We start from the raw sequence: 12,892 nt of genomic DNA, 5'->3' as shown, positions 1-12,892 counted from the left end.
CCTATTTTTAAGGCTCGCCAGTTCTAGGAGATGGTGGGTCTGGAATGCTTTCTAGTGATAACGTGTCAGCCAGCTGCTCTGGCTCTGCCACCTCCTCCTCTCCCATTATTTCCCAACTTTCCCCCTCATCTTCCTCTGAGCTGCGATCTCCCTCAAACCCCTGTTGTAATTCTGATCTGCCTTCTTCTCCGGAAGGATCAGGCTGGGGAGACGGTCTTCACCATTCCTTCTCTGTCCATCTGACCTCTGATTCTCTTCTAAAGCTTATTTGTATATTATTTATATGCCACCCTTTGCACAAGCCACATACAACAAAGACCGATGAGATTAAAAGAATATCTAAAATATTCATATGTGATTTCACTTTAGTGCTGAACGTATAGCCTTTTAGATCTTCTGCAAATAGTAGAAAGACGGACACCACTGCTTGTTTGTCCTATTGTGTACAATGGAGAAAGTATGTTATTTATTCTCCTTTGGAATAGCTAACTCTCATGACGTAGAAGCACCATAAACATTCGTGATAGAATCTTACGCTCTGCTATAAAGAACTTTTAAACAAAAATATAAAGCTACATTCGTATTCTTTCACGTACCATCGAAGGGAGGCAGAGGTTGCTTTAACATTGGTGTTTGTTTGTTTTTTACATCCTTGCTAATAAATGCGTTCCCACCCTCCCTGCAGTTCCGAAATCCCAAAGCTTCTCTTCATAGTCGGCTGTCAAACCTTCTAGCCCACTTGCAGAAGGAAGGCGACAAACCCTGTCAAGAATTTTACCGTGCTTTGCAGATCAATGCTGAACAGCTGTATAACAACTTGCCAAGCAGAAGAATTCTAAGTAAGTCGGAGTGCTAGCAGATTTCTTTGGGTGCCCTGTTACAATGCTGCCTCTTCAGGGACTAAATGGAACTTTCTATGTGCTGTTTCTTTGATATACCTAAAAACTGACCAAATTATATGTGGCAAATGCTTATTTATAGCTGCTGCAGCTGTACTTGCACAACAATCTGGCAATTTTGAATCTTTGTTTTATATATGAATAATAAATCTGGCAGCTTTGCAACCTTTTCAGATATTTTGTGTTCCCTTTATGAGCTGCAAAGGCTGGATTCCGGACTAAAAAGTGGTATTGCTGCCCAGGAAAAGTGATCCAGTGCTTGGCTAGACAGGCTTTTGGTGTGACCTGATAGGGTTCTGTTGTTCTTAACTGTCTGCCTACAACCTCTGTGCCTCTGTGTCTCTGTCTCATCCTAGGATCCTAGCATGTAGGGGTGGAAAGGCTGCAACCCTTTGTTTCCCCTTGTGGCCCTGATCCCGTTAGAGGCTCCCGTCCCTGCAGCTGCATTTTAAAAAGTCCCCATTCTGTGGTACCTTTACTACAATGCAGATTACCGTGGAGGGCAAAGAGCTAAAGCCCCTGTAGACCCCTGTGGCGGCGTTCCTATATGTACTGGGGGCATGCTGACAATTTGTGAAATAACACCCAACCTCCAAGGACACTCTGCTGCCATGCAGTGACCGGGAAGCATGCTCCCCTCCTTTTTAGGGTAGTTGGGGTTGCCAGTCTGCTGGAAAGCAAGGCCAAGGCCTACAACAGCCCTGTCCTCTTCCATGTGGGGCCCAGAGGCATTCTGGGAAAAGGAATAGGGCAGGCCCAAGTTAATCATGATAAAAAGTGGGGCAGAGGGCCTTCAGAAGGCATAAAAGAAAGGGGCAGGGGATGTCATTATTATCATTATCATTATTATTTATTCAATTTATATACTGTCCCTATACCTGGAGATCTTGATTTACTGAGCCCCCACCCAAGTGTATTCTATTAGCCCCAATCACCACAGTCAGTGACCAGGTAAGGTGGGAGGGATAGTGAGGCAACATCTGGAGACCCACAGATTTTCTACATCTGCTCTAAAGAATGTCTTTAAAAAATAAATAAATTCACAAAATGGTGCAGGCAAAGTGAAGAAGCACCATCATGGTCTCATTTGGACTCAGCACTAAACCATGGGTTAGCATCAAAAGAATTAACCTTTGCCCTGCGTGCTCCGCCTCCTTTCTCCTCTCCATAGCTGTAAGGAGGAATTTGGAAATTTTCACTTCAGCTCGCTTTGTCATCCAAACTATGGTGAAACATAGTGATGGCTTGTTGAAGCAAACTAACTTCAAACCATAGTTTATAAAGCAGGTTTGTTTCATCTAACCATACTTAAGATTCGCCACAGTTTAGCATGTCCATAAATAGAACCATATACTGGGTAATCCAAAATGGAAGTAGAGACTTCTAATCTTTTCAAGCTGTACCATTGGAGTGGAGAGGAATATGTGATCCCAAGGTTTGTGGAGATTTGTTCTCACAATGCTAAGCCATGGTTTAGTGTTAGATCTAAATGAAGCCAGTATCTACCATCCAGTTGGTGCCCTTTCCTCTTGTGCAGCCACATACTACATTGTACCAACTCCCCTCTCCTGTGGTGATTAAGACAAAACATGAATCAAATAAACTTAGTTCCTGGAATACCTCTTTAGCTAAAATGGCATCAAGGTTAGTAGTACAGTGGTACCTCGGGTTAAGTACTTAATTCATTCCGGAGGTCCGTTCTTAACCTGAAACAGTTCTTAACCTGAAGACCACTTTAGCTAATGGGGCCTTCTGCTGCCGCCGCGCCGCCGGAGCATGATTTCTGTTCTCATCCTGAAGCAAAGTTCTTAACCCGAGGTAATATTTCTGGGTGAGCGGAGTCTGTAACCTGAAGTGTATGTAACCTGAAACGTGTGTAACTCGAGGTACCACTGTACCAGGTTGCTCTGCCAGAAAGGTAGTGGGGGTGGATAGGAACCAGTCCTTGCTATATTATGTCCCTGCATACTGGGTTACATGGAAATAATTTTCTGTTGTACAGAAGAGCTCATAACACTTGTATAGACAGCAAGAAAATAACAACATTCAGGGACTGCTCTTTCTTTCTCCTGCACTGAGACATGCTGAATATGTTCAGAGCTCGATTTAATAATCATATTTGTATTCTGTCCTTTCTCCAAGGAATTCAGATCAGCAACAACAACTGTAAGGCAGGCAAGATTGAGAGAAAGGGAGAGAGAGGGAGAGAGACTTGCCCAAGGCTATCCACTGAGCCCAGGGCCATTCTACACATTACGCGGCAGCAAACTCAGGTTTGTGATGTTAGGTGTAGGCGTTAACAGGGATCTGCAGCCAGTCTTGGCTGCCTTTTATATGCATATCTGCACAGTACCTTCATTTTCCAAACATACTTTGTCCCCTTCATTTTAAGTCTTAGGTTTATGCAAGGTTAAGTTGAAGCTGGTCTTCCCCTGTGCCAGCCCAGCTCCTTAGCCATTGACACCAGACATGGAGAATAAAGGAATTCTGGAAAGTCATGCCAGAATTATGATGCCTTTCTTGTGAAGACTGGCTTTTCCCGTTTTTGCAACTCTGTTTACACTGCAGCCCTCCAGATGTTGGACTCCAACTCCCATCATTCCCAACCAGCATGGCCAATGGAAAGGGATGATGGGAGTTGTAGTCCAACAACATCTGGAGAGTTAAAGGCTGGCCACCCCTCTGATAAAGCACCTCGTACTGTGATGGTGCTATAAGTCTGCAATCGTATCCACAGTTACCTGGGAACAAACCTCATTGAGCTGAGTGGAACTTACTTCCAAGTCAACCTGCATAGGATTGGGCAGTTAAGGTGAAGACCTACGCACATTTACTTGGGAGTAAGGGCTTATCCACACTTAACTTTTACCCTGCACATTCTAGGAACTGGTCCATGCTTTTAAAGCTCCATGTCAGAGCACTCCCCCACCCCAGCAGAAAAACCCACCCTTTATAGCTGAAGCACAACAGATGACAATTCAGGTTTTCTTTAAAGCACCTGGAAAGTGTGGATGAAAGGGAAATGTGGATAAGCCCCAAGTCTCACAGACCTGAGTGAAACTTCCCTCTATGTGGACATTCATAGGATTGCACTGCGCATGAAATTGAACCGCAGTATCATGGGAAGAAATCAGTCATTGGCTTTGACACCGGTGGCGATAAAATACCTAGTTATGTTCACTTAATATATTTCTTTGTGTCATGGGAAAGATTAATTCAGGAGCTGACAATGTATTTAGCACCAAGGGCCCATATTAGAAATATATCATGGACTGGATGGTGTCAGCTAATCTGAATCTTTGACTCAATACATTAGCAACCCAGTTTGCAAATTGAAGACCATGGTTGACAGCTAATGGGCATATTTCTTCAGCAATAGCCTTTGTGCCAATTACACATTGCTGAACTAGCCAGAAGTTAACTGTCTTCAAAAGCTGACATATTTTCCAGAACTCTGCTTTTCTGACTTTCAGAAACCATGTAGTACTGGAAACCTTTAGCCTTTGTGAGAACACAAACATTAATTGATTCCATCTGTAGCTGAGGGGCAGCATGTTCAAGTAAGAAAGTGAAAAGATCAGTCACAACAGATACTTTTGGCTATATTTAAAGGTGAAGTAGCTTCATTCCAAACTTGAGTTCTAGGCCATTTTCCACTTGTGTGAAATAAACCTTTTGCATGATGCTTTCCAGCAAGCAATATGCTACACTGCAGCTGTGTGTAATGAAACCCCAGAGGACTTCATCCCAGTTGCAAAATGCCTTCAAGTTTGAAGGAGACAATTCACAACCACAAAGTCCAGTGTTCCTCAAACTTGGGTCTCCAGCTGTTGTTAGACTACAGCTCCCATCAGCCCTAGCTAGCAAGACCAGTGGTCAGGGATGATGGGAGTTGTAGTCCAACAACAGCTGGAGACCCAAGTTGGAGGAACACTGGATCCCTTCCCACCAGCCATTTTCCCTCTAATACTATTCCCGCATGGATACTCATAACTGCATTTTACCCTTGCTAGTATTGTAGCGTTACAGACTCATGCTTACCTGGCCAACTTGGGTCTGGGAAAATGCATGGGAAAAAAGTAGGAAGGAAGAGGAGTTTATGGGGAAAGTGACTAGTGTTTAAACAAATGTTTGAGAGATGCACAAATTGCACGTTCCAGCTACATTCAAACCAGTGTATTATCAAATGGTGCCAGGAAAATGCTTAACAGTTTGAGAGAAAACGGAAAACACAGGTTTGCTCAAGATTCTTCTAAACACAGGCATTTACCCCGCTATGCATCTTCTACACTTGATGTGCACATAAACTTTTGAGATGTCCGCATTGCACATGAGCTGGGTGAAAGTGGAATGAAAAATCAGCGCTCGCATTATTGCAGCTAAATTAATATTTGTCGTGCCAAGCAACCTGCTTCACCAGATGTTCCTGATGTTGGCTGAAAAGTGTGCTTGAAAGCGGTTTTCAGAAATTGGCAGGGTGGGATCCACGTGGCAGGCTGGTGCGCAGCACTCCAGTGCTTCTACTGAGAGCAACATGAAGGTTGATCTGCAGGTGCAACTAAGGAGAAAAAGTCCTTGGAAAGTATCACAAGCTGTCAATTGACTGTAAAGAGCAGAAAGATTTGAGTGACCTTGGAAGACAACAATTCTTGGCTTAAACAATGGCATTGCCTGTAATTAAAACTTATTTAGCGTGGAAAGAAAATAGATAGGTGGTTTAATACTTGGCCTATCATGAAAGTTCTCTACCACCCCACTTTTAAATGCTGTTTGTTTGCCAACTTTGTATATGAAACGCACAAAGATGATAAGCTGGTTGCCTTTGGCCCTACACTTGCAGATCAACCTATATAAATTTTTAAGCCGAAGTATTTTACCACTGTCTTTTGTTCATATGTCAATGGCCCTAATTATGCCAGTATTATTCGGAGGCCCCTGTGATTCATCATGGGTTACCCAATGAGAAGATCAATAGTAGCCGACATTATTGAGCTTTCCCTAGAATGCACAACCACAGGGGGTATATTGGTTGTAATCTAGATGCATTTTTGGATCACAAATCCAGTGGTGAAGCCTGCCCAGAGCCTGATGTGAATGGAGTGTCCCCCTAGAATACTCCTTGTCTTCACTGTTCCTCTGCTGCATAAGAGGGGTGCTATGTCAACTGTGCAGGAGTCCCTTGGTAGACAAGTCTGTGTGCAATGGGCTCCCACGGGGTAGAATGGGTTGCTCAGTTTCAAGTGAGTTAGAGGGGGGCAGGACCCATGGGCGCCTTTTACAACCGTTCCTTAGCTGCTTCTTCGAGAACAGCATTATTTGGCTAAAACTGGAGGGAATCAGGGAGAGCATGGGTTGCGGGTGTCATTAAGGTAAGGTTACCAGATGTCCCCGTTTCCCAGATTTACAAATCAGTCCCCTGACAAAATCCATCTATTTAGTAGAAAGTAGAATAGTGTCCCCGGAGTCATTGAAAAAAATCTGGTAACTTTACATTAAGGTCATCCCCACTCCTGTCATAATTTGAACACTAACGTCACATAAAGTTGGGTTGGGGGAATTAGCAGCCATTTTATGTTGCGTTATTGTACTACCATATTTACTCGAATCTAATGCTCATCTTTGTTGGCCAAAATACATTGTGAAAATTCAAGGTTCTGAAAATTGAGGTGCGCATTAGATCTGATGGTGCATTAGGCTCAAGTAAATGCAGTACTTTGAAAACTGGTCCTTGCTTTCCTCCCACTGTGCATGACGTGCTTCAGACGTGTGTTGCGCTGAATATTACACTAACTCTTTGGTGTGTTGCTTTTGTTTCTAGAAACCTCAGATTCCACAGGGATAAACCCTGAGAAGGAGAAATGTATTCTAAATGACAGGGGTAAATAATGCGTGTAAAGTATTGTTGGCTAAATCAATATTGGACAGTAAGGTTAACAAGGAAAATATATATAAATATATGTTGCAATTGAATGTCATGATACTAATTCTAAGTGTGTTTGCTCTGGGCATGTGCTTTGGCTTTAATAAATGAAAGATATACTCGTATAATCAAGATTTTTTCCCCAGTAGTAATTTCTGGGTTGTTCAAACTGATGATGATTATTGTTATTAATTAAATTGCTTGCTGTCCTTTATCCGAAGATCACAAGGCAGCCCACAACATAAAAATACAAAATACATAATAAAACAAAATCAAAGAAAAACCCATAACCCCTTCCCATTTTATGTAATATAAAATCCAAAGTTTTCTAACTACAGTGGGGCACAGCCTTTTACATCACATTTGTGTTGGCATTTTTAAACATTTGCATAGGCTTCAGTAAGTTTCTACCTTTAAGTGGCGACTCTATATTAATGTTAACCCACGCCCATGATTTTTCTTGGTACAGCTGCTGGGTTTGTTTTGTGGAGCTTCTGAGTTTGCAGATCTGTGCAGTGGATAAGCTTAAGGCAGCAGTGGAAATAATATTTAAGATGCCTGCTCCACTCAGCCGAGCTGTTCCGCCCTCTTAATGCTCTTGTGCCCTCCCTTTGGCCCTCATTGTGCACATTTAAAGCCAGAAGGCAGGGCGGGACACGAGGAATGCAGTTACGGTTAACGTTGCATCGTGGAAATACAGAGTGCAGTGATTACCTGCACACTCTTGGCTCTTCTGTTCTAAAACCTCCTTTTTTAAAAAGTTAAATTTTGGGTACAATCAGCACTGTGCCCATGGACCCTGCCTTGACCTCTACACATTCAGAGATGCTGTTTTCACAGAGCCTACATGTGCACACCCATATGTCTGAAGGCTCAGGTATGCATGACCCAGGACCCTGGGAAATGAAAGGTGCACGCACGATGTTTCTGTGCAAAGGGTGCCTTTGAGCATGGGGAGGGCAACGCTGGGACTGCTCATTTGTACCCAAATAGCATGTTAGGGGTTCTTAGGCTAGGAAGAGAGAAGAAGCCCTTTTTGTTCTACCACTAGAGCAGGCGTTTAACTGCCTTATAGTAGTTGCACACAAAACTCACATAGTTAAGGGTAGAAGGAAGGCTAAGGAGGGGGGGAAGGGAGAAACAACTCAATACAGAAACACAGGATGGTAGAGTTGGAAGGGACCACAAGGATCATCTAGTCCATCCCCCTTCAATGCAGATATATTTTGCCCACTGTGGGGCACGAACGCATTACTCTGAGATTAAGCATCTCGTGCTCTACTGACTAAGTTATCCTCTGGTCATCATAGAGAAGCCCTGTGGTATTTCTATAAGAATCATTTGGTTGCTTGAATAATGTTTTAATTATTATATTCACATAAGTAGCTAATGACAAGCCTGATTTAATTTTAAAGGCTAGAAGATATTAAAATTTCTGGGTTATATCCATTGTTGCATGAGCAGGCAGAATTTCTCCTTCCTCTCCTTTCACTGCATCCCACCGGTTGTTCCCCAGAGGTTACTCACAACCCTTCAGAGCACTTTTGGGATGTGCACAGGAGAAGAGGAAGGGGAAATTCCAATTCTCAGGTGGAATTCTGCTCCATTTATACAAGGACACTATTAAATGCCACCCTAAAATTTCTTCTCTTGCCCTGCAAGTTTTTAATAAGGATTAATTTTCCTAAAAAGAAAAATAAGTGGGCTACAAGCAATAGAGGCCTTCACAATGGTAATAATAATTGTAATAAAAAATAATTGCTGCAGGAAATGGTGATTATATATTATAGTAGATGAAGCCCAAAGCAAACATAATTGTGCCAGTTACATTTGAATCACTGTAGTCACAGTAACAACAATGATAACTGATGAACCATTAATTTGAACACATAATTTTAATCCTCCTCTGTCGGTTTTTTATTCTCTAGGTCCTACATTCTTCCTTGCCTGCTTCAGCATCGCCGCAGGATTAGCCTTCTACATGTATTGCTGTAACTCAGGTAAATTACTCTTGCGGTTTTTTTCTTTCTGAGAGGATAAGTTTAGTAGTTGTCTTGTTAGCCTGTTTATCTTGGCATAAAACATGTTTGGGAAGTGTTCTTGCATCAGGATCATGAAAGAACACACCAGAAAAGGCTGATGTGTGGGGCCCCAGCTATATCATTCATGGCTGCACATTTTGGCAAGACTGACAAGTTCTTCATAAGCTGCCTGGAAGTCAGAAATAAAAACTGGGTGAGGAACATATGACTCTTGTCATATGCCTTGACACTACATGTGTCATTCACTGCAGTCTCCAGTGTGGTGTCATGGGATCAGTTTCAGTTGATGTAGCCTGATGGTGTCTACAAGGTGCCTACAGCAACACAGCCAACAGATGACACTTACCCATCCTGGCTTGCTGAGGTGGTATGGCTGGGAGGGATCCAGGATGTGGTCAACACATCTTTCTGGCCCTGGACATTTTGAAAGTGGTGGTGATCTGACAATTTCTGAAAAAGCCCATCTAGGTCCCACTCTGGTTTGCCAGAACAAGTACCCCCCCACACACACACTTTTGGGGCACAACTGTTGCAAGTATTCTGGAATGAAACCAATTATCTTGATCCATTCCAGTTTGGGTTCAGATTTGGCGATGGGGACTGAATCGGCCTTGCTTTCCCTGATGAATGATCATTATTGAGAGAGGGGACCTGTTCATTTTATTTAATCTTTCACTGGGTTATACATATATACATACATACATACATACATACATACATGCATACATTTAATGGATTGCCTTTTACCCGAATCTCAAGGTGATTTACAAACGTATTTAAAAACTGATTTGCATTGGCTCTGATCCTAACTCTCAGGTTATTTGCAGATACTTAGATTCAGTGGTTGTCTTTCATGCCCCCGAAAGTTGTGCTGTTGTGCCATCTGGTCCTTAATGCTATGTAACACCTACATGAAAGCTATTTGGGGCAGGGTGTCACAGGTATGCTGATGACACTCAGCTCTACCTCTCTGTAACATCTGAATAAGTTGAGGCTGTGCAAGTCTTGGACCAGTGTCTGCAGTCAGTAAGGGCAGTGGCGTAGCGTGGGTTGTCAGCACCCGGGGCAAGGCAAGTAATTTGCACCCCCTAACCCGTGGATTTGCGCCCCCTAACCCGTGGATTTGCGCCCCCTAACCCTAACCCCCAGATGTTGCGCCCGGTGCAGCCGGCCCCCCCGCACCTCCCACGCTACGCCACTGAGTAAGGGAATGGACGAGGGTTAATAAACTGAAGCAGAAATGGTGCTACGTAGTGGTTCAACCAAGTGGACATGTGCTAAGGATCACTACATTGGTGATCAGTGCTAGATAGAATTGAGCTCCTCTAGTGGCTGAGTAAGTTCTTTCATGCAAAATTCCCGGTCCTGGTTTCCCCCCACAATTATTATTTTTCAGCAACCCAATCTTGGGAGGCGGGTGTGAGTGTTAGTTTTTGTCTATTGTTGGGTGGTTGGGAGAAGAAGAAGAGTTTGGATTTGATATCCCGCCTTTCACTCCCTTTAAGGAGTCTCAAAGCGGCTAACATTCTCCTTTCCCTTCCTCCCCCACAACAAACACTCTGTGGGGTGAGTGGGGCTGAGAGACTTCAGAGAAGTGTGACTAGCCCAAGGTCACCCAGCAGCTGCATGTGGAGGAGCGGAGACGCGAACCCGGTTCCCCAGATTACGAGTCCACCGCTCTTAACCACTACACCACACTGGCTCACAGAAACCCTTGTTGATCTACTGCAGATTACACAGAGATCAACCAGCAATTTCCAATCCACTTCTTTCTGCCTCTGCTCTACTGTGTGTGGCATTGTAAACAGAAGTGTTCATTTTTTGTTTAATCCTGTGATTCCTTAATCCTGTACTGCTAGTCTTGGGAAGCTTTCTGTATGAGTTTGGTAATATGGAAAACGAAGCGTTTTTGGGGTCAAAACCTGACGAGGCAAGACCAGTGGGAAATATACTCCATAGTACAAAATCATCAGGCTGGTATAAAACATGCGGAAAACTTTTTTATTATCCCTACAATTTGGTTGTCAAAGCTGCAGAGTTGATTTATAGCTAATTGTATACTTCAGCAGAAGCAGTGATTTGAATGAATATTTTATTCATGGCAAAAATAATCAGTCCCTCAAAATTAGGTGAAGAGCTCTTCTTTTTACAAATCACAATTTATTCTGTTACATAATTTGCAAGTCATAGAATAGAGCAATTCTCCTTGGCCAAAATTCCGGCAAGTTGTTTTTTTTTTTGTGTGTGTGTGTGTGTGTGTCAAATATCATTTGTGGAAACAAAACCCATTATGGCTGCAAATCTGACTCACTTCAGCTTTTTTCTCATTTCCATCCCCTCCCCCTGTTCATGTTTCATTCTAGACTCAAAAGTCCTAGGAGGAGCCAAGAAGATACTGGGGTTTTCTCCAATCATCATAGGAAGACATGTTAGGAATATTTGTATGTTGTACATGGAAGACGCACCAAGAAACAAATAAGCATAAACTGGCTCACCAGTCTAGCATGAAATTTTCCTGCCGGCGGAAGGGCTACATTGTCAAAAGATATGCTATTTTCTTATACCAAAGATATAACTAACCTGTGGCTTCAGCAGTGTATATTTGCTGCTTCCAAGGGCTTTCAAAGGGTCAGCTATATATGCCTTTTACTTGTGGGAGTGGATGTTTTTATTTTTGTACAAGCTTAAACTATTTATCACTTGAATTTTTAAAAATAATAATTTTTAATGCAAGCTTTTAAACATGTGCCCGGAGTCATTGCAAAGTCTTAAAAGTCCTCCCATGTTGTGTATTTGTATTCTATTCTGGTCTAGAGGCCTACCAAAAAGTGATTTCCTGTCCAAGATGGACAGAGAGCTTTTGCTCAATGTTTGAACCCTAATAGATGCTGGCGGGGGGCGGGCGATATTTATCCAGACAGCTATGAAATCCACATAGAAGGCCTCTGCGTTTCCCTGCTTCACAGAGAACAAAAAGAGGATTCCACTGAATATCAGTGTAAACTTTGTGTTACTGCTGGTTGAAGTTTCCTCAGAAGACATAATGCTTGGTGCAGCAGTTAATCCATTAGCAATGGTGGGAGATCCTCTGTGCAAATAGTAAACAGGTGGCTTCAGACAAGGGAACTTTTTTTTAAAAAATGCTAATTTTAGAGCAACACTTGAAACAAATTAACCCCAAACCTTTTTAAGATATAGAGGTCTTCTTCTTCTTCTTCTTCTTCTCCTCCTCCTCCTCCTCCTTCTTCCTTTTAAATGGTAGACTGCATGTTCTTTCTGTACTTTGTATGCAAGAATTCAAAAAACAAACGCCTGCCTTTTTGTTTGCTAGTCCATCTGTGCAAGATTTATTGCCTATCCTAGGCCAGATTCCAGGTGCCCTGTTTAAGGTAGGAGGGGAGGGTGAAGAAATTTAGCAGGGTCAAAAATCCTGACCTGCATATGTTCAAGGTTAATTTGAGGAGGGTGGATTGTGCATTTTAAGAGCTTTTGTTTTTGTACCTCATGATACCTATAACAGTGTTACTAGTAAGACAACATCAACAACCACCACAACCCTAAACCAAAGCCACCCCCCATGCTTTTTTGAAGCTGGGTGGGACCCAAATTAATTGGTGGTTCTGGTATATGCACCTATTCTATAGCACCATTTCATTGTTTGTGAAAACTCATATAAAACCAGTGAGCTGGCCAGAAATATAAAGATTACTAAAGTATAACTTGTGGTCTGAAACGTGTGTGTGTGTGTGTGTGTGTGTGTGTGTGTACATGCAAATATTCTCTCATTCTCCTTAAATGATTCTCTGCTAGGTTCCACCTTCTTTGTGTAGGTTTCTAAGGACTGTTTTCGTTCGACTTCCAGAAGGGTAGTTACGTTAGTCTGTTGAAACAAAAGCAGTAAGAGGTATTGTGGCACGTTAACAGGTTTATTTATGGCATAAGCTTTTCTGGGACTAGAGCCCACTTCATGATCGGATGAAATGGACTCTAGTCTATGATACCTTGTGCCTTAATAAATTCATTTTTTTCTT

General features: G+C 42.6%; 1 protein-coding gene across 5 annotated transcripts in view; it reads left to right on the top strand.

Moving 5' to 3' along the window:
- The window catches only part of CARD19 (caspase recruitment domain family member 19), a 30,960-nt gene extending 19,357 nt beyond the window's left edge, over nt 1–11,603 (top strand). For 2 of the 5 annotated variants that reach the window (XM_079965097.1, XM_079965098.1), the window contains exons 3-6: nt 686–839; nt 6,718–6,777; nt 8,748–8,819; nt 11,225–11,603. In XM_079965097.1, the coding sequence (XP_079821223.1) occupies nt 686–839; nt 6,718–6,777; nt 8,748–8,819; nt 11,225–11,340 (402 nt within the window). In that variant the 3' untranslated portion in view covers nt 11,341–11,603. Of the gene's footprint in view, nt 1–685; nt 840–3,041; nt 5,996–6,717; nt 6,778–8,747; nt 8,820–11,224 lie in introns of those variants that run through there. The other 3 variants (XR_013835711.1, XM_079965099.1, XM_079965100.1) reach the window with 3 other exon arrangements.
- Nucleotides 11,604–12,892: the final 1,289 nt, after the last annotated feature.

Source organism: Podarcis cretensis (genome assembly GCF_951804945.1).
Source record: "Podarcis cretensis genome assembly, chromosome: 2".
NCBI classification, from domain to species: domain Eukaryota; kingdom Metazoa; phylum Chordata; class Lepidosauria; order Squamata; family Lacertidae; genus Podarcis; species Podarcis cretensis.
This window is presented reverse-complemented; position numbering and strand designations above follow the sequence as displayed.